Source organism: Engystomops pustulosus, chromosome 8, assembly GCF_040894005.1.
Source record: "Engystomops pustulosus chromosome 8, aEngPut4.maternal, whole genome shotgun sequence".
NCBI lineage: Eukaryota > Metazoa > Chordata > Amphibia > Anura > Leptodactylidae > Engystomops > Engystomops pustulosus.
Window position 1 is genome coordinate 76,385,026 of NC_092418.1, and position 25,131 is coordinate 76,410,156.

The 25,131-nt window shown below is 43.9% G+C and overlaps 1 protein-coding gene across 4 annotated transcripts in view; it reads right to left on the reverse strand.

Moving 5' to 3' along the window:
• The window catches only part of LANCL1 (LanC like glutathione S-transferase 1), a 29,462-nt gene extending 11,422 nt beyond the window's left edge, over window positions 1-18,040 (reverse strand). Inside the window, exons 1-2 of one of the 4 annotated variants that reach the window (XM_072121346.1) lie at window positions 17,914-18,040; window positions 4,032-4,128 (exon numbers count right to left, since the gene is read on the reverse strand). In XM_072121346.1, coding sequence (XP_071977447.1) covers window positions 4,032-4,115 — 84 coding nt within the window. In that variant the 5' untranslated portion in view covers window positions 4,116-4,128; window positions 17,914-18,040. Of the gene's footprint in view, window positions 1-4,031; window positions 4,129-10,486; window positions 10,704-17,704; window positions 17,777-17,913 lie in introns of those variants that run through there. The other 3 variants (XM_072121347.1, XM_072121345.1, XM_072121344.1) reach the window with 3 other exon arrangements.
• Between the last annotated feature and the right edge of the window lie 7,091 nt (window positions 18,041-25,131).

The following is a 25,131-nucleotide window of genomic DNA, read 5'->3' on the forward strand; positions in this document are numbered from 1 at the left end:
GTCCATTTACTTCTGATCCTCTTTAACCCCTTAACGCTCTGCACCGTAGCTGTACGGCGCAGAGGTACAGGGAATGTATGAAGAGGGCTCACGGGCTGAGTCCTCTTCATACAAGGGTGGGGGTTGTTGCATATTGCACCGATCGCGGCTATTAACCCTTTCATTGCCGCTGGCAAAGTCTCCGGCAGCATTTAAAAGACGTGGGCGCCGCCATCTTTATTACGATCATCGTTCCCCCAAACGTCATCGGGGAGCGGCGATCGGTTGCCATGGTAGCCTCGGGTCTTCGTTTGACCCGAGGCTACCTCGCTTCTGCAGATTTGTTACAATGAGCCAGTGGCTCATTGTAATGAATGAGCTGCAAAAATGCCATATATTGCAATATAGTAGTATTGCAGTATATGGTAGGAGCGATCTGACCATCTAGGGTTAATGTACCCTAGATGGTCTAAGACAGGGGTCTCAAACTCAATTTACCTGGGGGCCGCTGGAGGTAGATTCTGGGTAAGCCTGGGCCGCATCAAGTTTTCCACACAAAATGCGCTTACAAAATATCATTATTCAGATTCAAATGTCATGGCGTCTCCCAGCGCAAGGAAAGCCCCGAGCTGGGAGACGTGTTCTCTCTATGAACGCGTCCTGTGCACCGAGGGGTCCCAAGCTCCTACCGCACTGAGCCCAGTCAGGGACACTCCTTCCCCCCCTCCCCCCCCGGTACTTGTCTCCCCGTGTCCCTCCCATCGAAGAAGATGAAGTCGCCGCTCTGACCTGCACCAAGGGCGTTCAGAGCGGCGACTTCATCTTCTTCAAGTACCGGAGGGAAGGGGATTAACCGGTTACGGGCCCTTTCCTGTTTTTTCATGTCCATTTTTCACTCCCCACCTTCAAAAATCTATAACTTTTTTATTTTTACACGTAAAGAGCTGTGTGATGGCTTGTTTTCTGCGTAACAAATTGCACTTCATAGTGATGGTATTTAATATTCCATGCCATGTACTTGGAAGCGGGAAAAAAATTCCAAATGCAATGAAAATGATGAAAAAAACGCATTTGCGCCATTTTCTTGTGGGCTTGGATATTACGTCTTTCACTGAGCGCCCCAAATGACATGTCTACTTTATTCTTTGGGTCGGTACGATTAAGGGGATACCAAATTTGTTATAGGTTTATAATGTTTTTTACAAAAATTAAAACCTCCTGTACAAAAATTATTTTTTTGATTTTGCCAACTTCTGGCGCTAATAACTTTTTCATACTTTGGTGTACGGAGCTGTGGGTGGTGTCATTTTTTGCGAAATTTGATAATATTTTCAATGATATCATTTTTAGGACTGTACGACCTTTTGATCACTTTTTATAGATTTTTTATATTTTTCAAAATGGCAAAAAAGTGCCATTTTCGACTTTGGGCGCTATTTTCCGTTACGGGGTTAAACGCATTGAAAAAACGTTATCATATTTTGATAGATCGGGCATTTTCGGACGCGTCGATACCTGATGTGTTTATGATTTTTACTGTTTATTTATATTTATGTCAGTTCTAGGGAAAGGGGGGTGATTTGAAATTTTAGGTTTTTTTATTATCATTTTTTTTTTTTTTTTAACTTTTTTGTATTTTTATTTATACTATTTTTCAGACTCCCTAGGGTACTTTAACCCTAGGTTGTCTGATCGATCCTATCATATACTGCCATACTACAGTATGGCAATATATGGGGATTTTCCTCCTCATTCATTACAATGTGCTATCAGCACATTGTAATGAAGGGGTTAAAACGAAATAGCCTCGGGTCTTCGGAAGACCCGAGGCTACCATGGAGACGGATCGCCGCCCCCCGATGACGTCACGGGAAGCGGCGATCCCAGGTAAGATGGCGGCGCCCATGCGCCGCTATCTTTTTGAGGCTGCCGGCAGCTTTGCCGGCAGCTTTGCCGGCAGCCATCGCTGTGAAAACACCCGCGATCGGTGCTAGCACCGATCGCGGGTGTTACCGGTAAGCCTTTGCTGCAATATGCAGCAAAGACTTACCGGCTATGGAGAGGGCTCGGCCCGTGAGCCCTCTCCATGCAGCGCGACCTGCCCTCTCCATGCAGGTGGGGGCCGCAAAATATTGTCCCGCGGGCCGCAGTTGGCCCGCGGGCCGCGAGTTTGAGACCCCTGGTCTAAGAAATAGTGAAAAAAAAAATAAAAAAAATTTATAAAATATAAACAATTCAAATCACCCTCCTTTTCCTAGAACTGATATAAAACATAATTAACAGTAAAACTCACAGACACATTAGGTATCACCGCGTCTATCAAAATATGAAAACGGTTACGACCGGCGGTGACCTCCGAGACGGGAAATGGCGCCCAAATGTCCGAAATGCGACTTTTACAGCAATGAAAACGTCGTCTCATTTTGCAAAAAATGACACATCACACAGCGCCGTGTGCCAAAGTATGAAAAAGTTATTAGCGTCAGAAGATGGCAAAAATTTTTTTTTTCTTTTTTGTACACACTCGTTTAATTTTTGAAAATGTATTAAAACACAATAAAACCTATATAAATTTCGTATCACCGCGATCGCACTGAACCAACTAATAAAGCTGAGGTGTTATTTGGAGCGCACAGTCAAAGTCGTAAAAACTAAGCCCAAAAGAACGTGCGTTTTTTTTTCCAATTTTTCCACATTTGGAATTTTTTGTCAGCTTCGCAGTACACGGCACGTTAAAATAAATAACATTACGGGAAAGTAAAATTTGTTACACACAAAATAAGCCAGCCCTGTACACGTAAATATGAAAAAGTTATGGATTTTTGAAGGTGGAGAGCGAGAAATGAGCGAAAAAACCCTGCGTCCTTAAGAGGTTAAGATGGTTCTACTTCTCCATTGGAGTCCAGCTGGGTTTAATTAAACTGATTGGACTTGATTAGGAAAGGCACAAACCTGTGAATATAACACCTCACAGCGCATGTCAGAGCACATGAGAATCACAAGGATTCTGCCCAAGGATCTCAGAAACAGAATTGTGGCAAGACAAAGTTAAAAAAGATTATCTGTAGCACTCAAGGTTCCTAAGAGCACAGTGGCTTCAATAATCCTTAAATGGAAGAAGTTTGAGACGACCACAACTCTTCCTCGACCTGGCCATCCAGCCAAACTAAGCAATTGTGGCAGAAGAGCCTTGGTGAGAGACGTAAAGAAGAACCCCAAGATCACTGTGGCTGAGCTCCAGAAATGAAGTAGGGAGATATGCAAGACTAAACATGAAGGACTCCCAGACTATGAGAAATAAGATTCTCTGGTCTGATGAGACGAAGATTGTGGTATGTGTGGAGAAAACCAGGCCCTACTCATCACCTGCAAAATAAAATCCCAAAGGTGACACATGGTGGTGGCAGCATTTCGCTATGGGGGTGTTTTTTTGGGGCCAAGTACAGATATCCTGGATGATAACCTCTTCCAAAGTGCTTTGGACCTCAGACTGGGCCAAAGGTTCACCTTCCAACAAGACAATGACAGCACACAGCTAAAATAACAAAACAGAGGCTTCAGAACATCTTTGTGACCATTCCTGACTGACCCGACCAGAGCTCTGACCTAAACCCAATTAAACATCTCTGGAGAGACTTGAAAATCCACCAACATTCACCATCCAACCTGAGGGAACTGGAGAGGATCTGCAAGGAAGAGGCAGAGGATCCCCAAATCCTGGTGTGAAAAAAATCGTTGCATCCTTCCCAAGAAGACTCATGGCTGTACTAGCTCAACAGCTTCTACTCAATTCTGAGCAAATGGGCTGAATACTTATGGCCATGTGATATTTCAGTTTTTCTTGTTTAATAAGTTAACAAAAAAAATCTACATTTCTGTTATTTTCTCTTGAGATGGGGTGCAGCGTGTACAATAATGAGCAATTTAATTTTACCAATTGGCTGCAATGAGTGAAAAAAGGTAATGGGGTTTGAATACTTTCCTTACCCACTTATATATTGGTGGAGTTGGTCCACAGCCCTGGTACAAAACAGGCAAAACTCTGATCTTACCTGTCCAGCTGCATTGAAGGGCACCGAAGCATCTTTAGTATAATCCTGATATAAATAAGGATTGGGAAAACTTCTGACATCCATGGCGTATAACAAACTGAGGAGAAAGAGAGATCATAGCTTAAAGGGGTTGTTATTTTCCCTTTTCTAGGCGTGTGCTCACAGGTCATAGACATAGAACTTTCTTTCAAATGCTGCGTCTTTCAAACAACTCACACAGTGATTTTATGCCCATAGTCCTGCATATCCGAAGTGAAAAATATAGAGTGCAAAGACAGACAACAATAGTTTTTTTTGCAGCGCTTTGATGATAAATTCTACTTTCCCCTTCTTAGGATTGTTCTAAATTGTGCACCACAATAAGACGCAACGTCTAAAAATATTTGGAGCACGGGCCATTTTACACTTGACCACGCCCACTTAGTCAACAAGTCAGGAAAGTGTTGGAAACAGGTCTAAAAGCCTTGATAAATGTGGCGGAAAGCATTTTCTGCTGAAAATTACACCAGAAATGTGGATAATTTGGCTTAATACATCTCCCCCTAGTTCTCCTCAGATTTATTCAGGAGGAGATGCAGTTCGGGCATTATCATCTATGAGGTTTTCCCTCTACATATTGAAAGAGTAAAAGCTAAAGGATTATATTATATTTTTCCTAACATACCGTACATCAGTGATTTTCAACCAGTGTGCCATGGCACACTAGTGTGCCGCGACACATGGTCGGGTGTGCCGCGGGGAAAGTTCCCCAAACTATGGTGCCCGTGTGTTTTGTTTCTCGGCAATGCGCAGCGACGCGCAGTCACGGCTTCTTACAATGTAGGAGACGTGTACAATAACACATGCGCGAGCTTTGAACCTCGCACAACAAAATGACGTCACCGAGGCCGGCGCATCATCCTGAGAGCGGAGAAACTCTCGCATTTGCCCACCGCCAAGGTAATGCCCACCAATAATGCTGACTATATGAGCTTTTGCCTGAGTATATGAACTGTTGGCAGAATACTCAGCATATGAGCTGGTACTTTTAGTACTCCAGCAGTATACTGCATATAACAATGAGAAATACTATAGTCATGAGGCTGGAGTACTACAAGTACCAGCTCATATGCTGAGTATATCAGCTGGCACTTGTACTCTGGCCTCATGGCCATAGTACTTCTCGTTGTACCCCTTTATTTTGCAGTATATGAGCCACATAATAATCAGCACCATATACTAAAAACAGGGAGAAACTGAGAACTGTTGAGGAAGAGCTTTGTGTTTGTCTTTCCACCATTCCTGCCAGGATATCCCTTTTGTGTTTATCGAAACAGGCCCAGGTTTCACACTGAGTGAGTAAAATAAATTTAAAATCTATATTATTAACTATATGTATAATATGACTGTTTTAGTGTCATTTTGGTTGGTGGTGTGCCCCAGGATTTTCTAAGTATAAAAAGTGTGCCGCGGCTCAAAAAAGGTTGAAAATCACTGCCGTACATAATTATTTTCATACATTTTTTAAATACTGAGCAGAAATCTGTGATGTAGGACAACTTCACACAGCCCCTTTTGACACAATTCTATATTCATTTGCAACATTTTTTTAAAAAAATTCCTTTGCACGACTAGAACAACGAGGGGAATTGGAGTGTGGCCTGATGGGCTGTTGGGATAAATTCTGATGTAGAACACATTTGCCTAATATTTGATTATCTCCCCCTGGCTGTGCCCATTACTCATTTGATTCTGTAAACTCTTCAGAGATACTGTTTCAGAGAGGGGAGGGTTTGCTGCTCCCTGCTCACTATGGAGGAAGGAGGGGGAGGTCATGTGACAGTGCCCTCTGTGTAACGGAGTGTATTCAGAGCAGTGGATGCAGAAGTTTCCAACATAGAATAGTGAGGTACAAGATCTACTCTCTTCAGCGTAAATCCCTCCATCCCAACCAGTGATTCTGCAGTACTTTCTCTGTCTTTCTGCACCTCAAGCTGTATCATACACTCCTCTAGAACTCACTCCTCCCCCTTCTGCTCTCCCCACACTTTATGCTCATCAGAGAAGCTATCAGCCCTACGCACTTACACAGCAAAGGTTACAAACTTCAGCTAACTGTTTAGCTGCTGGTTTCTACTATTAATTACATGCTGCATGCTCCTGCATGTGATAAAAGCGACCAGGCTAGTCACCAAATACATCAAGTATTTACACTATGCAGTGTTCAGTGGATTTACTTGTAGAAATCTCACACATTTTATGTAAGGTTGGGGCTATACAAACAAAAAAAAGAGGCTTATAGTCACCATCTATGGTGCTTCCGTTGTCCAGCGGTGCTCTCTTCTCGACCATTGCCACACTCCTGCTAAACATTGAAACTGATGCTGTAGCAGGTGCGGCAGTGGTCAGATGGGTGCACTAGCTCCTGTAAACAAACAGAGGCCAGTAATGGGGAGCACCTCAGGAGACTAGGAGCACCAGAGGAGGTGAGTGTAGATTTGTTTCTGTTTGCAAAGCCCCACAAGCCTTATGTAAAAGCCGGACAACCACTTTAAAAGAAATCTACCATCAAAATCAAACATGATAAACCAGGGGTACTTACTCAAAGATCCATGCACTAGTTATCATCTTATATATTTGTTACCCATGGCAGCCTTCCTTTAAAATTATGCCATAAACCCGAGGCACCAGGCCTGCTGTCCAGCCCGTGCTCTTTGATCTGCCAGTAATCTTAGATTACAGGCAGTCCCCAGGTTACATACAAGATAGGTTTGTTCTTAAGTTGAATTAGTATGGAACTGTATATTTTATATGTGTAACCCCAGTCAGAATTTTTTTGGTCTCTGTGACAACTGGATTTAAAAATGTTGGAATGTCATAAGATCCAGGATTAACAATAAAGCTTCATTGCAGACACCTGTGATAGCGGTTATAGCTGTTTATTTTAGCCTAAGTCTAAAGTACAGTAAATTAACAACATCCAGAGGTCCGTTTGTAACTAGGGGTCGTCTGTAAATTGGGTGTTCTTAAGTAGGGGACCGCCTGTAATCTCCAACTTAATTTGAAACTTTCACTCACATCTTCAGGACTTCTCCCGAGCTGCACCAATTCTCTGGAATGCCACCCAGGAATACCCAACCTTCAAGTTTCAAACATGCTCGTAAAATCCATATCTTTAGGAAAGTCTATAAGACTTACCAACTTCATGAAATTTCAACTATCTCTTTACTTATCCATCTTATGTCCTCCTCCAGTCTGTCATCCTGCAAACACCAGACACCTAGCTCCAGGCTTCTCTGCAGTCACATTCACCGAGGACTTTGTATATAAGATGGCGGCTGATGGCTGGTTCAAGCGGCAACATCTTTATTTAAATTACTTTATACTGTTCCCTTATAAAGAATTATACAAGCTCTTATACGTCTTGTGTCCCCCCCTCATCCCCATAGACTGTAAACTCACTCCTATCGTTCCATATGCATATGTTTATACCAATTTCTTATTTTATTTATATATATCCCCTATGAGTTGTAAAGTGATATGGAATATGATGGTGCTATATAAATAAAGATTATTATGGTGCTTTGCTATCTCCGGCAGTGCCATAGATATGAACCAAGCAGCCAGTGTACGCTCTTGTGATCCGTGGAGGTCCCATCACTGAGACCTAACTGGCTATGTCCAGAGAACCGCTTTAACCCCTTAACGCTCAGCGTCCGATATATCGGACGCTGAGCTCAATGACTTAGCGCTCAGCGTCCGATATATCGGACGCTGAGCCCATGTCGGTTCAGCTCAAGATCTGAGCCGAACCGGCATCGGGAAACACGGGGTGCCGGCTGTAACTAATAGCCGGCACCCCAGTGTAACACCCGCGATCGGAGTTGACTCCGATCTCGGGTGCTTAACCCGTTAAATGCCGCGGTCAGCGCGACCGCGGCATCTAACATGCCTCTGGGGGGTCTTTCCCCCACGATCGGCCCCCCCGAACCGTTTTCGGGGGGCGCCGATCGTTGCTATAGTAACTCTGGGGTCCGATCTGGACCCCAGAGTTACTTGCTAGAATTGCCAGTAAGATGGCGTCTGTGACGTCATCTTACTGGCACAGTGCCAGCCTATGCAAGTGTATAGGCTGACACTGATAATACTCTGCAATACATGAGTATTGCAGAATATTATCATGAAGAAGCAATCAGAAGATTGCTTCTTCATGTCCCATGGTATAAAAGTGAAAAAGTAAAAAAAAAAATGTTATTCAATAAAAAAATAAAGTAATAAATCACTAAAAATGCCCCAAACCCCCAAAACATATAAAGAGACATATAACTAAAAAAAAAGTCTAAATCATAACACAAACCCCACATATATAGTATCACCGCGTCCGTAACAACCCGTAGAATAAAAGTAAATCATTATTGAACCCCCACGATAAACGCCGTAAAAAAAAACTGCTATAAACCTTCCAAAAATTATGATTTTTAGCTATTCAATCCCACAAAAAATGCTATAAAATGCGATCAAAAAACCATGTGTACTCCGACATGATACTGGTGCAAAGCACAACATGTCCCGCAAAAAATAAGCCATCAACCAGCTCCGTAGCCAAAAAAGTAACAATGTTATGCCACTTGGAAGACGGCAATACATAAATGATAGATTTTTCCCCACATTAGGGTTTTGTTTGACAAATTTAGTAAAACGTAAGAAAATATATTCAAGTCTGGTATCCCCGTAATCGTATCGACCCATAGAATAAAGATAACATGATTATTAGTCTATACGGTGAACACCAAAAAAAAAAAAAAGAGTAAAAAATCCAGTACAGAATTGATGCTTTTCTACTCCTGCCCTCAAAAAAAGTTCCTAAATTTTCAACAATAGGTGATACCAACCCCAAAATGGTAACAATGGAAAAAGCATCTCATCGCGCAAAAAAAATGGCATCACATGGCCCCAATAACGCAAAAGCGAAAATTTTATAGCCTTCAAAAGGGGCCAATGAGGAAACTAAAATCCTGGCAGCTGGGGCGCTCCTTCCCTTCTGCGTCTCGCTGTGCGCCCATAAAACAAGTAACGGCCACATGTGGGGGGTCTTTGTACTCAGGAGAAATTGCAGAACAAATTGTATGGTGGGTTTTCTCTTTTTATATTTTGGAAATGTGTAAATTTTAGGGCTAAATGAACGTATAAGGGAACAATTTGACCATTCTAAATTTCACCTCCATTTTGATTCAATTACTATGAAGATCTCAAGGGGTTAACAATCTTCGTAAAAGCTGTTTCTGATAGCTTGAGGGGTGCAGATTTGAAAATGGGTTGGTTATATAGGGGGTTTTGATGCTAAATATGTAAAATTTCATTCCAAACTGTATTTATCCCCAAAATAGTCAATTCTGAAAATCCGGAAAAGCGATATTCTATTTGTAAGCCGCGTGACATCAAAATAAATTATCCAGACATTTCAGAAATTATGAAAATGTAAAGTAGACAAATGGGAAATGTTATTCAGCAACTTATTTAGGTGGTAAATCTATCTGTCTGGAAACGCAATGATTTTGAATTTCGAAAATGGCAAATTTTTCAAAAACTTTATCATATTTTCTTTTTTTTTGTAAATAAACGCAAAACTTATCAGCCAAAATTTACCACTAAAATGAAGTACAACATGTGGGGAAAAAACAATCTCAGAATCGTTTTGATAAGTAACAGTGTTCAAAAGTTATAACCATATAAAGCGACGCAGGTCAGAATCCAAAAAATTGGGCTGAGCCTTAACCTGCAAAATGGCTGCGTCCTTAAGGGGTTAAAGAGCTAACAATACAGTATGGGAATCATTCTGTTTGTTTTTAAAGCAGGAATCAGAGAGGTAAAGAGGTAGAAATCATTCTAATGTCATAGATATGCTTTAAATTGTTACATTTTTTATTTCATACAAACAGACTCTAGCATTTAGCATTGTACAGAGCAGGGGGAGTCAGGCTGTGAGTGCTCGGCTGTGTTGTACACCTTCTCAATTGTTTGAACTGACAACATGGAATAAAGGTTTTCCAATACTTATGACATAATCTACGGTATAATTGTTTTTTTTTTACGGTATAATAATTTTTGCAGATTTATCTCCAAGCAAAAAAATTCTATACTACAGTCTCTGTGACCCCTCACCAATGCCTCAAACATGGGGTCAATAGGGAAATATGGTTGCCTTAAAACAAAGCACTGACTCATATATATCATATAGATGATACGTAGCTGACACATGTAATGACACATATCACCAGCAAAAAAAAAAAAAATCTAGAATTTTCTAGTGATTGACCGGAGGGAGGGGTAGCTATTAACCAGAGAAGGGACATGCAAATCGGGAAGAGAGAAAACAGATGGAGGAGAAATAGTTAAAACATACAGACACAAGACATGTAGAGCAGCTGTAACATCATACATCACACAGATAACATCGTGATCACTGAGTTACTCACCAATACGGCGATAACTCACACCGTGACGCTGCCACTGACATTATATACTCAATGTGTTACTCACACAGATAACTTACACTATGAAGTTGTCACTAATCTATAACATGGTTGCAGGCCAGTGATCCTCACTGCTCACTCCACACACTGAGCATTCGCTTCCGGGTCACGCAGCGCTGAGAGGCAGATCACGTCACAGCAAAAGGGTTGCTAGGGAACAAGAGCTGGCAGCGTACAGAGGCAGCAAGGGAGACAAGCAGCCACAGCCCACAGCAGGCAGGCGGCCAGCAAGGGGTTAAGAATAAATGTGCAGCATCACTGCCAGCGCAGAGGCACCAACCTACTGTAACCAGCATCAGTGCCAGCGCAGAGGCACCAACCTACTGTAACCAGCATCAGTGCCAGCGCAGAGGCACCAACCTACTGTAACCAGCATCAGTGCCAGCGCAGAGGCGCCAACCTACTGTAACCAGCATCAGTGCTAGCGCCGAGGCATCAACCTACTGTAACCAGCATCAGTGCCAGCGCAGAGGCACCAAACTACTGTAACCAGCATCAGTGCCAGCGCCGAGGCACCAACCTACTGTAACCAGCACCACTGCCAGCGCCGAGGCACCAACCTACTGTAACAAACATCAGTGCCAGCGCAGAGGCACCAACCTACTGTAACCAGCATCAGTGCCAGCACAGAGGCACCAACCTACTGTAACCAACATCAGTGCCAGCACAGAGGCACCAACCTACTGTAACCAGCATCAGTGCCAGCACAGAGGCACCAACCTACTGTAACCAGCATCAGTGCCAGCGCAGAGGCACCAACCTACTGTAACCAACATCAGTGCCAGCACAGAGGCACCAACCTACTGTAACCAGCATCAGTGCCAGCACAGAGGCACCAACCTACTGTAACCAGCATCAGTGCCAGCGCAGAGGCACCAACCTACTGTAACCAACATCAGTGCCAGCGCAGAGGCACCAACCTACTGTAACCAGCATCAGTGTCAGCGCAGAGGCACCAACCTACTGTAACCAGCATCACTGCCTGCGCAGAGGCACCAACCTACTGTAACCAGCATCAGTGCCAGCGCCGAGGCACCAACCTACTGTAACCAGCACCACTGCCAGCGCCGAGGCACCAACCTACTGTAACAAACATCAGTGCCAGCGCAGAGGCACCAACCTACTGTAACCAGCATCAGTGCCAGCGCAGAGGCACCAACCTACTGTAACCAACATCAGTGCCAGTACAGAGGCACCAACCTACTGTAACCAACATCAGTGCCAGCGCAGAGGCACCAACCTACTGTAACCAGCATCAGTGTCAGCGCAGAGGCACCAACCTACTGTAACCAGCATCACTGCCTGCGCAGAGGCACCAACCTACTGTAACCAGCATCAGTGCCAGCGCCGAGGCACCAACCTACTGTAACCAGCACCACTGCCAGCGCCGAGGCACCAACCTACTGTAACAAACATCAGTGCCAGCGCAGAGGCACCAACCTACTGTAACCAGCATCAGTGCCAGCGCAGAGGCACCAACCTACTGTAACCAACATCAGTGCCAGCACAGAGGCACCAACCTACTGTAACCAACATCAGTGCCAGCACAGAGGCACCAACCTACTGTAACCAGCATCAGTGCCAGCACAGAGGCACCAACCTACTGTAACCAGCATCAGTGCCAGCGCAGAGGCACCAACCTACTGTAACCAGCATCAGTGCCAGCACAGAGGCACCAACCTACTGTAACCAGCATCAGTGCCAGCGCAGAGGCACCAACCTACTGTAACCAGCATCAGTGCCAGCGCAGAGGCACCAACCTACTGTAACCAGCATCAGTGCCAGCGCAGAGGCACCAACCTACTGTAACCAGCATCAGTGCCAGCGCAGAGGCACCAACCTACTGTAACCAGCATCACTGCCAGCGCAGAGGAACCAACCTACTGTAACCAGCATCAGTGCCAGCGCAGAGGCACCAACCTACTGTAACCAGCACCACTGCCAGCGCCGAGGCACCAACCTACTGTAACCAGCACCACTGCCAGCGCCGAGGCACCAACCTACTGTAACCAACATCAGTGCCAGCGCAGAGGCACCAAAGTACTGTAACCAGCATCAGTGCCAGCGCCGAGGCACCAACCTACTGTAACCAGCACCACTGCCAGCGCCGAGGCACCAACCTACTGTAACCAACATCAGTGCCAGCGCAGAGGCACCAAAGTACTGTAACCAGCATCAGTGCCAGCGCCGAGGCACCAACCTACTGTAACCAGCATCACTGCCAGCGCAGAGGCCCCGACCTATTGTAACCAGCATCAGTGCCAGCACCGAGGCACCAACCTACTGTAACCAGCATCACTGCCAGCGCCGAGGCACCAACCTACTGTAACCAGCATCAGTGCCAGCGCCGAAGCCTCAATCTACAGTAACCAGTATCACTGCCAGGCCCGAGGCACCAACCTACTGTAATCAGCATCATTGCCAGCACAGAGGCATAAATAATATATATCAATATTACTCATCAATGACAAAAACCAAGACAGCACAAGGACTCATTATGGTTAATTTCTGCTTTTAAAAAACAAACTTAAATTGTGGTTGCCAAAAAAGAAAAACAACAACAAAAAAACCACCAAAAAACAGATGACACACATAAGGCAAACAGACCAGACATGGAAAAAAACAAGGATAGAACAGATAGAATAGCCATCATGTATAGGGGTAGTTGGGAAAAAGAGTGTTTATAGTGCTACATGACCTATTTAATTATAATTGCTCATCTAGTTACAAGCCTTGAAAAAGTCGCTGGTGCATGGTGAGAAACTGCAACTTTTCCCTTACTTATGCCTCCTCCACACAATAGTATAGCGTGTGCCCATTCTAAGTGCAGTTTATAGTGCAATTCTAAGCCAGGCAGGACCTGCAATAGATTGTCTAGCCTCACAGAGAGGTTGGAGCACTGATGCATCATATATATTTCTCTCTATGTTTCGTACTATATGACTAATAGCCTTACTTCAACTACTTGGACTCCACATTTAGGCTTCTTTCACACTGCTGTAGCCATGGTAAGGTTACAGCTGTGTGCTGGAGCTCTGCTCCCCCCTCCCCTCTCCATAGCGAGGTATGGCGCCCAGACATAAACACAGGAAAAGATGCACTATCTTTTCCCCGTGCGCTGAACAGTATGATGGCACATGTGTGCGCACACCATAACGTGCTTGATGCCATAGCGTCTATGTGGAAGCATATAAGTCCCCACAATGACAGTGTGAAAGTCACAAGTGTTTGCATTGTTTACCAGCAGACAGAAAGACATTGGGGCACATTTACTAAGGGTCCACAGCCGCGAATCCGTCGGGTTTTTCCCGAATATTTCCACTTTGCGCTGTATTTCACGGGATTGTGGCGCATGCGATCGATTTTTGGTGCAATCGCGCCGACTTTCGTGCGACAGAAATCGGGGGGCGTGGCCACCGGACAACCCGAAGGATTCGGAAAAACCGCGGAATTTAAAAAGCCATTTGTGTCGCAAGATCAAGCACTCGCATACACCAGAAAAAAGCAGGTGAACTTCGGCGGACCTCAGCGCAGCAGCGAAACATGGTGAATATCTGCGCACAGACCTTAGGGAATCCCAGCAGAACCCGAATCAGCGTCGGAGAACCCGCCGCTGGATCGCGACTGGACCGGGTAAGTAAATGTGCCCCATTGTGTTGCGGATTGAAGTGTTTAGATGTAAACTCAACAATTTACCACTCTGTGCTTGAATTGTGTTTCTGAATGCAATTCAAGCACAGTCTGAGATCGCAGCCTGAGGCTACGTTCACACATGGCGTTACATTGCGATTTGAAACGCAATACAACAGCTGAGAGGAGATTTGCCCAATTACATTGCTGTTAACATTTGTGTAAAAAAGGCAACCTTTAACACTATTACATATGTGTTAACAAAATGTGTTAATGCAATGTTAAAATGTGTTACCAAAGTTAACATTGTGTTTACTAAACACACGTTAACGGTAATGTAGTAACGCCGTGTCCACACCAGATGAGAACAGATGAACCATGCAAGGCAGCTTGCGCAGCAAAGTCCTCTTATTGTTAGGTTTAATCGATGTAACCAAGTAACAAGCTTACATGCAAAACCGAGCATACACCCAAGTTATTTTACATCATAGACTAGCATCAAATACATTACAAATCTTACAAATTACATCAAAGATGATAAACCAGGGACACTTACTCATAGATCCAGGCACCATGACTATGGCAATCTTCTAGCTGTTATCCATGGACTCCTTCCTTCTAATATAAACTTTTTAAATTATGCTAATTAGCCGGAAGGGTTCCTAAAAAGTTAGCATCAGATTTACAGGCTTCCCCCTTCCACTGTGTGCTGAAACTTCCTCTGCTGCAGTGACAGTGTAACAGCCTGTGAAGCTACAGCATGGAGGTGCTTTGGTAACACTTTAGGTTCGTTAGCATTATATTTAAAGTTGATTTGAGAAGGATGGAAGTCATGGATAACTAATATAAGAAGATTAACACAGTTACGATGCCTGGATCTATGACTAAGGATACCTTCACACAATTTGCTCCGGGATATGAGATGCAAAGAAGGGTCTGGAGAACTCTGCTCATGCACCGACTACTGAAAATCACTGCCCAGGACACAGACACGTCCAGGAATAGGACCTGCTCTTTTGCGTCTCGGGCAGTCCTCCCATGCATGGGGCTGTGAAATTAACAGCCTTGTGCTTGAGTCCAAATAAGCAAATTAGGATGTGTGCTAGCTGTGGAATATACGGTTTGCACATGTCCTCATTTTCTCTTCGTGTGCAGGTGGCCCATGTTTATCATACTTGATTTTGGTTGACTTTAATACATTTGCCTACTAGGTGCCTACTTGCTGGGATACAGTTAGAATTTAGTTTTTAGTGCTATAATGCAGCATGAAAGATTAGTTGTGGGTGCTAAAGGGGGTTGTGCTAAAAGCGGTTTCACAGTTTCCCTGGGAAACACTTGGGTGTAAGGGCAAGGAAAAAAGTAATGGTACTTACCTAGCTTGGACTCCCCCTTTCTCATGGTGACCTAACCCCCCCCCCCTACTACTGCAATAGAAGCGTGCTACAGTCAGTCATTGGCCTCAGCGATCATAGAAGCTGGAATATGACGTCACTTGCAAATGACACATCACTAGCTCCTTAACAGTGTAACAGCTCATGAAGTTGCAGCATGGAGGGGCTCTGGTAGCACATCTAGCTCATTAGCAAATTTTAGAATGAAAAAGACCATGGAGAACAAATATAAGATTACCATAGTCCCGATTCCTGGGTCCGAGTAATGCTTCCTGCACACAATCGTTGTTTTTCAATGTCCGCAAACTGTAGCTGTCATGGGCATATTTGTGGGCCATGTGTAATTCGTATTTTACCCGTGTCACCGCCCCAAAGATGGCCCATAAGGCTCAGCGACCAACCACAAAAATGGTCAGAAAACCTTGTACAACTGTGTACAATCTCTTCCTTTGAAGCCCCTATTGACTTCTATGGGACCATCTTAGCCACAAACCCAAATTAGAGTAAGACATTTATGGAGTTGTTTCTCACAGGCACTAGGCTCAGACACAGGGCTGAGGAATACTGGGCAATGAGCATGAGTCCATAGCCATACATGGAAACATACCTGGGGGAAAAAACATTGTGTGCAGGAGGGCTATCAGTATCATACATGATTTTAATGGTTGATTTCTTTCAATAGTCACGTCACTTTTCTTCAGATTTATGTGTGTATTTTTGTTTCTTTTGTCATAAATTGAATAACAGCATGCAATACTTGTCATGTATCAAAAGTGGTATGGACTCTCGTGATAGGGATGTAATATTACCACTGTACAAGGCATTGGTTCGGCCACACCTGGAATATGCTGTCCAGTTCTGGGCACCGGTCCATAAAAAGGATGCCCTGGAGCTGGAGAGGGTTCAACGTAGAGCCACAAAACTGATAAGGGGTATGGAGGGTCTCAGTTATGAGGAAAGATTAAAACAACTAGATTTATTTAGTCTAGAAAAGAGACGACTATGAGGGGACATGATTAACTTGGTGGTAAGTTGTTTCAGGTTATATCAAATCAAAAGATGAGGGGGCACTGTCTCCTGGAGAAATCAAGGTTTAATCACCAGGTGCGACAGGGCTTTTTTTACTATGAGAACGGTCAATCTGTGGAATAGCCTGCCTCAGGCGCTGGTCACAGCAGCGACAGCAGAGAGCTTCAAGAAGGGTCTAGATGCCTTTTTACACCTAAATAACATTTATTGTTATGTTATTTAGAATTGTTTCCCCTAAATCCCTTCCTCATCCAATCCAATCCCTTCCCTTCCTTGGATGAACTTGATGGACAAGTGTCTTTTTTCAACCGTATAAACTATGATACTATGAAAGTAAATGGGCAAGTGAAAAACCCCAATAAACCTGCAAACAAACTTTGTACAGATTTTTCCTGGAAAATATAAGATCTGCATGTGGAAACCCAGTAAAAACGATTCAATGCACACAACAGAACTCTGTGCCTTAAAAAACATGAGTATTTTGTTGGGGATTTACACCAATGTGTGGCTAGTCCTTAAAGTGGTGGTCCTTTATCCTCTCTACAAAGGATATACGGCATAATAATCTTAATGGCGAGGGCTCCCGCCGATCATGAGATTGGAACGTCCAACAATCCAGAGAAACTCGATGGGCAGAGTGACAGGTCAAGCATGTGTCCTGCCTCTGCATTCAGATAGATGGGAGTGCTGCACGTGGACGTTCAGAGAGACGGGAGCGCTGCACATGGACGTTCAGAAAGACGGGAGCGCTGCACCTGGACGTTCAGATAGATGGGAGCGCTGCACCTGGACGTTCAGAGAGACGGCAGCGCTGCACATGGACGTTCAGAGAGACGGGAGCGCTGCACATACATGATCAGATAGATGGGAGCGCTGCACATACATGATCAGATAGATGGGCACGCTTATCACGGTGATACAATCATTAGTGATAAGAGGACCCTCATTTTCATGATTGCTGGTGGTCCCAGAAAATGGATCCTCCCTGATCAACCTCTTATCCCCTATGCAGTGGAGTTGGGAGAACCCCTTTAATGGAAAGATATGATCATTACACTACAGTGCATCCCAAATCCTGGCTGCAGAGCATTGCAGCCAGTGTCGTGCTGACCTACAGTCCGTGGTATGAGGTCAGGTACACTCATGCAGGTGGCTGGATGGGGTAGTCCCTGCACTTCACAGCATGGCTGCTGTCCTGTACAAATAGCGTAGCCTCACACAGAGCGTCCTCTCCCTGAGTAGTTGTGGGCCTGTGCACGCAGTCAGGGCTCGGAGGTGTATACATGTACCAGGCCGCCAGGGGGGAGAGCAGTCACTTACACTATAAGACGGTCAGCAGCACCAGTCTATAACATTACCCAGCATGCCTCACCGCTCACTCCACGCACACGGAGGATTCACTTCCGGGGGTCACACGATGCTGAAAGGCCAATCCGACACAGTATCAGTGTTGCTAGGGAACAAGTGCTCGCAGTGTGTGCAGGAGCCGAGGAAGTCTGTGCTGTGTAGGTACCAGTCACTTGTCCCTCCAAAAATTCAGCGGCTCCTGTGTGGCCTGAAATAGGATGTATTAGGGCTTCATCCGATCTGCCAGGTCTTTGTCACCGGTGCATTCTGGGACTTGTAGTTCCACAACAGTTACACAGACCTTGCTTGGCGGTAAACCACCTCCGTGGAACTACAAGTACCAGAATGCGCCAGTGTCAGTGACCTGCTAGCTATGTGTTACCAGTATAGTATAATATGCAAGTAGTGCAGGGTCACATAAATACATGTATCGCATCACAATGTTAGCAATGAGAGACTTCACCCCAAACCCAGAGTCTCCCGGTCCACACGGAGACCCACTTCACACGAGCGTTGCAGAGTTTGAGCGTTTCCTTACAGTTTGGTCAGTGAAAAACTAATTTTCTATCAGATTTCAATCAGTTTTCTGTAAGAGTTTGTCCAGTGTGTCAGATAATTCACATTTCATTTTAACGCAAGTAGCAGATTTTTTCCTATGGTAATGGATCCCTTGTAATGCGTCGCCATAGACTTGTATTGAGTGTTACAAGTCATGTGTGTTACCTGCATGTCTGAAAAAACACATTTATCAGGGATTTTGCATCAGTTTTCTTAAATTGGCGCAAATTCCTGGCATACAGCCACCTCCATTCCATTACGACCCCCTCCACTCCAAATGGGCACGACCGCTGTCCAGGCAAAGCCTTTGGTGCAATTCCACATCACTGCCGCTGGAAATTGTAGAGAAAATATTGAGGTTGCATTGTCCTTATTGGACTTTATAAAGTATTATTATATTTTTAGTTGAACCCCCATTGACTTGAGTGCGCCTGGTCAGTCCAACCACCACTACATTCAGCAATGTGAGAAGGAGGTCAGTGGACTTACATTCTCACAATAGGAGCGGGTTACAGAGGTGGAAAAGTCATAACTACCGTACCTGAAAAAATACAGCACAGGCCTCTGCGGTTATAATACTGTACTTATAAGAGAAGGGCAAATACAAGGCATTTTGATGCTCAGTCATATCCAGATGTAGGAGAAGCACAATGTGGCAACAAGTAAAGACAATTTTGCTGATTTATGATACATTTTATACTGCAATTTTTTCAGCACCATGATTCTCAGCAATTAAATGACATTTCTAAGCAAAAAGCCGTTTGCATTGCAAATTTTTTAATGTACACAAGACTCAATGGGGGGGAGATTTATCACGGCTTTTACAGCAATTTCCAGCTGGAGACTGCTGATATATCCAGATGTGGGAGGAACATCTTAACTGACTCACGTATGATGCATAACTCCCATACATTACGTGTGTGAGTGTCCCCATTATATACGAGGGCGGTTCAATAAGTACCCATGTTTGACGACAGAGGGCGTTCCTGAGGGAAGTTGGTGTTATAATCGTGTGTTGTCATCTATCAAACGACGGCAAAACAAATTGCAGACTGATTGATTGGTTAGGTTGGATTTGGCAGCCATTTGAGCACAACGTGTTTCGTGATTTTCGCTAAGATGGAAAAAGAGCAGTATTGCTCGGTAAATCACTTTTTGTTTTTGGATGGGAAAAAATGTGAGGAGATAAAAGCAAATTTGGATGCTGTTTATGGGGACACTTCACCATCTATGACCACAGTTAGTTATTGGTTCAACCAATTTAAACATGGGCGAACATCTGTTTTTGATTAGGAGCGACCAGGACGCCCGGCAGACGTGGTTACCGAGGAAATCATGCAAAAAGTTCACGGCATGATACTCGCTGATCCACTAACGAAAGTGCGCGAAGTAGCAGAGGCCGTAGGTGTGTCGACTGGAATGGCAATAAATATTTTACATGATATGGCTATGAAAAAATTGTTGGCCCGATGGGTGCCGCGATTGCTCACGGTGGACAACAAGCGGATGTGGTTGTTAACTTTGAAGCAGTGTTTGGAGCAATTTAAGCGAGATCCGATGGAGTTTTTGCGTCGAGTTGTCACCGTTGATGAAACCTGGATTCATCATTACACACCAGAAACTAAGCAACAATCAAAACAATGGATTTCACCCGGTGAATCTGCTTCAAAGAGGGTGAAGACGGTCCAATCGGCTGGAAAGTTCATGGCGACGATTTTTTGGGATCCGAACGGCGTCATCCACATGGATTTTTTAGAAAAAAGGAAGAACGATCACTGGACAATACTACAGTGAGTTATATAAGCTAAATCTAGGATTTCACAAATATATATATATGCTCTGAAGGATATGGTAACTCTAGCCCTCCACATCAGCAGATGCACCTTGATAAAAACATAAATGAGCAATATCCTAAACACATTCTGGCAAAGAAGTATGGAGCATTGTATCTTGGAGATCCACAACATTTACTGAATCTATGTGGGCTTCTCGCATACATGTTGGACCACTGCATGTCATGAAACACTGTGGAGTGGGTAACCCTTCCTGAACTTTTGTCAAGTGCCCATGTGGGTGTGGTCACATGTTCCACTTTGATTTTATTAGTTTATAAACTGAATGAAAACACATGGGGTAGTGCCATGGCCCCTTCACATATGCATTCTATGGGAATACATGCGATCGGTAACCACCACCCATTGTCTTGCATTTAAACGATACAAGACGCCAAGTGGTGGTTACTGAGCGCATGTGCTTTGATTCCGTTTCTAAACAGAATCAACATGGAATGTGTGACCGCAGCCTAAGCTTTTGTGTTGTGCAACCAATACCAGTATATTGTGGCCTGAACACAGCAGCTAGCTAACAGTTGCCATTGAGGATGCACCGTGACCAACCCATGCGGCTGGGCTAAAAAAAAGATAGAGAGGGCTACCTGCCGGTTAGTTTTTTGGTTTCCTAACATCAGCAAAACCATTTATCTGTTTATTTACAATTCACAAATACTTGATACTTTTAGTTGCCCTAGCAATAAATTACAATTAAAAGGACATCTACCATCAGATTTACGGATGGAAGATTGTCCAAACTTACATGCATCTTGGCTCCGCCTAGTGATTAGATGTGCACTCCCCCTCTGTCTTCATGATAACCTGGTCCCGCCCGCTGATCGTGACGTTACAGGCTTTCTTCAAAGGCTACTCCACGCCACAGTAGCCTCTGCAATCCGTCCCTCCCTGTGCTTCCTCTGTGCGGTTCTGCTAATGTTCCCGCTGTTAGATGCTCCGTCAACGGTCTATGCATGTGCATGAGCTCTAGCATCAGTGCCGACATGCACGCATATAAGATAAGGGTTTAGTAGGAATCTACCATCAGATCTACCTTAATAGGTAGATTTCTAATGGTAGGTTTAATTTAGAAAAGAAAACCTAATGCTCTCATTTAGAGAAGAAAATATACCATCTCGGATCTGCCTATTTAGGTAGGTCCAGTGGCAGGCTCCTCTAATAAATGCCATCACAGCCTTTTTATGGTTAATCTTTCAGTGCTCTATAAGTTTGGAAATGTTTTATTGCCCTAATATGCAAATTAGTGAAAGAGGCCACTGGGGCGTGGAGTAGCTGGAGCTGAAGCTCTTTCGATCCTCCTACTATATCTTCAGCGTGCAGTTCCTGGCAGTTGGGCGCACTCTTCTGTGCTTGAGCTGGCGGCTGCGCATGCTGGGTACCAAAGCTGAGTATGCGCAGCTGCTGCCTCTGCATACATACCCTAAGCAGAGCACGCACGAGTGTGCTGAAGATCTCAGGATACAAGGATCGAAAAACGCTACTGGGGCGTGGAGTAGCCGCACCGTGAAGCTTCAGCTCCTGCTACCCCACGCTCCAGTAGCCTCTTTCAGTAATTTGCATATTAGGGAAATAAAAAGTTTACAAACTTATCGCCAGTGGACGATTAACCCTAAAAGGCCTCCAATGGTATTTAGTAGAGGAACCTGCCACCGAATCTACATTAATAGGTAGATTCGAGATGGTAAGTTTCCTTTAAGCATATGGGGGCAGCTTCCATAGTGAATAATGGGAGGGGGGAATCAGACACTGAAAAAAAAATTGGTGTTTTAGGAAGGATGTCCTTTTAAAGGAGTGGTACTCTGGAAAGGTTTCGCTGTGTACATATATAATATAATTAGCTTTTTACTTCTGATTACAAGCAAGAATTTCCTTTCACCCACTAGGCATAAATAATATATGTAGTTAAACATTATAAATAGCACAAGTTGTGGCTCTGTACACATGCTACTGGTTGGCGCCAACTAATGCCCATTCAGTGATGACATGGCAAACAATAAGGGTAAACAGTAAGGGATCGCCTCCTAAAAGAAAAAAACATACATATTTCGACACATACACTTGATGGCTGCAGTGCAAAAGTAAACAGTAAAAATGCAGCCTGAATGATAAGACATGGCCTGGGGCAGGGGTCAGGAAACTTTTTGAGAGAGCCATGAACGCCACATATTTTAAAATGTTATTCCGTAAGAGCCCTACAATATGCACATGCCCCCAGTAGATAGGTAGTCCCAGCACATGTCCCCCAGTAGATAACAAGCCACAGCAAAAAAAAAAAAATTAATACACGCCTACCTGCACTCCCTGCAGCCAGCTCCTCGTCGCTCCCGCGCTCTTCTCTTTGACTTTGGCTAAGATTGTGGCGGCGATGGTGCCTGGGTCACACAAAGGACTGCGGTAACATTGCTGCCTGTGTCCAGTGATTAGTCTAAGGGACACGCAGCAGCCATCACTATTTATTAAAGATCTGTCGGAGAGCCAGAAGCAGCCAACAAAAGAGCCACATCTGGCTCCCGAGCCATAGGTTCCCTACCCCTGGCCTGGGGGATGGGCAGGCCTGTGAGCAGAATGTGCAGGCTACATGTGATGGGCAAGGGATGCCGCCTGTTTTATAGCGAGATTATGCTTCTTTACCTAAGGAAAATAAATCAAAACAGAACGTATAAAGTCTAGTGCAGTCTGTACTATGTGCGGTTTTACCTGTGGAGTGTGTAGAGCAGTGATGGCGAACCTTTTAGAGCTGGAGTGCCCAAACTTCAACTAAAAGCCACTTATTTAATGCAAGGTGCCAGCACAGCAATTTAAGAAGTAATTTTTTTCTCCTTTTTTGACAATTATTTCAATTTTTCATCCTCCTAAGGACACTAACACAGTTGAAAGGAGGAGGGCAAATTTGCCTATCATTGTAGGAACATTCTCCAGGAAGATTCTTTGGGAGTCCTGTCTGGTGAACTTCATGCTGGGGTGATGGCCTGGGTGCCCACACAGAGGCCTCCGAGTGCCGCCTCTGGCACCAGTGCCATAGGTTCGCCACCACTGGTGTAGAGTGCGGCAGATTCATCAAAACTTGCGCATGGTCTTCATTATTCTGGCGCCCCCTGCACTGCTCTGGTAGCGTGCACTTACTTTCTTCGGTGCACCTTTAACCTAAAGCGAGCAACACAATTGTGTTGAGTCGCTATGACAAATGTGGCGCACGTAAGCCCCTTGTGGTGCACACTTTATAAATTCACGTGTAAGCAGTTTGCGCGTTCTTTAGACGCAAACACTTTAATAAATGTGGCCCATTGTGTGAATTAACTTTATTAACAAGCATCTGGCCGCTCCTTTTGTCACAGCAATTTTGGTAATTTTTTTTAAAACCTCTTCCTTGGGCCATGACAATAAATTCTGTGTGTACTCTAATGAGAGGGGCTGTACTATTCTGGATAATGTGGCTGATGTTACTGAATCATTGCAGTTGGGAAAAGATAAGAATGGAATTATTCAAGAACAACTATTCAGTGAGAACAAATCTTCAGAAGGAAACATCTACAAACGTACACATCCTGTGAAGGAGCAACAGGTAAGTGCTTATGTTTCTGTATGGCATTATATAGAAAAATGTTATTATTTAAAACTTACAGGACTCCGCCCTTTTAAATTTTGGCATTTCTGTCGTTTTGATCCCCTCCTAAAAGCCATAACTTTTTATTTTTCTGTTTTCACACAAAAATGAGGGCTATTTATCTGCAGAACAACGTGGCTCCATTGACCCCTAAAGGAATAATATCAACTAATATTCAAGTTTTTAACCCTCTCCTATCCAGAACTATCAAAGAACACTGTTCCTCTGCCTTTTATTGCGTGACAGTTTTTTTTTTTCCGAAAATTGACTGATACGATGAACATTCCATCTTCTTAGCCTAATGTGGCGACATTTTAACACTGCGACCCAGAACATGTCCATAAAGTTATATGTAACACCAAAAACACCCACATGTTTCGGAATAAAGTTTTTATTTCACACCATCCTCCATTACTTACACCGATGTTATGACGTTCATAGGGTTCTGTTATTGTGCGGATAATACAATGGCGCACATCTAAAAGTGACTGTTACACTCGGGGGAAATTGGGTATCAAACTTTGTGGACCGTTTTCATATTTTATCCACTGAGAATGTCTACATTTTATAAAAAACACATCATTTAGTCTTAAAAATTTGAATTTCAAAATTGCATCCAATTTTCTTTTAACCCCTGTAAAACAATTAAAGGGTTAACAAACTTTATAAAAGTTTTTTTAATGTACGTTGAGGGGTGTAGTTTCTATGTTGGGGTAATTTATGGGGTTTTACTTTTATTTAGACCTCTGAAAGGTACTTGAAATCTGAGCAGGTCCCTCAATAGCAGGATTTTGCGTTCAAAGCCCCATAGCATCCTACAAAAATGAGAGGATGTGTAGAAATCTATGTCCACATAAAGTAGACATTCGGTGAATGTTAGTCATAACAGCAAAAAAAAAACTTAATAACTGTGTGTGGAAAAAATAGAACATTTAGAATTTTTCCTAATTTTCACCAAATATCTGAAGTTCTCTTAAAAATAAATGCAAATCATACCACCAAAATTTTTCAACTAAAATGAAGTACAAAGTGTCACGAGAAAACAATTTCAAAATCACTTGGATGTGTTAAATTGTTCTGAAGTTAAAACCACTTATAGTGACACGGGGCAGATTTTAAAAAATAGGCCGTGTCAGGAAGTTGAAAAGTGGCTTCGGCATTAAGGGGTTAATAGGGAGCCAT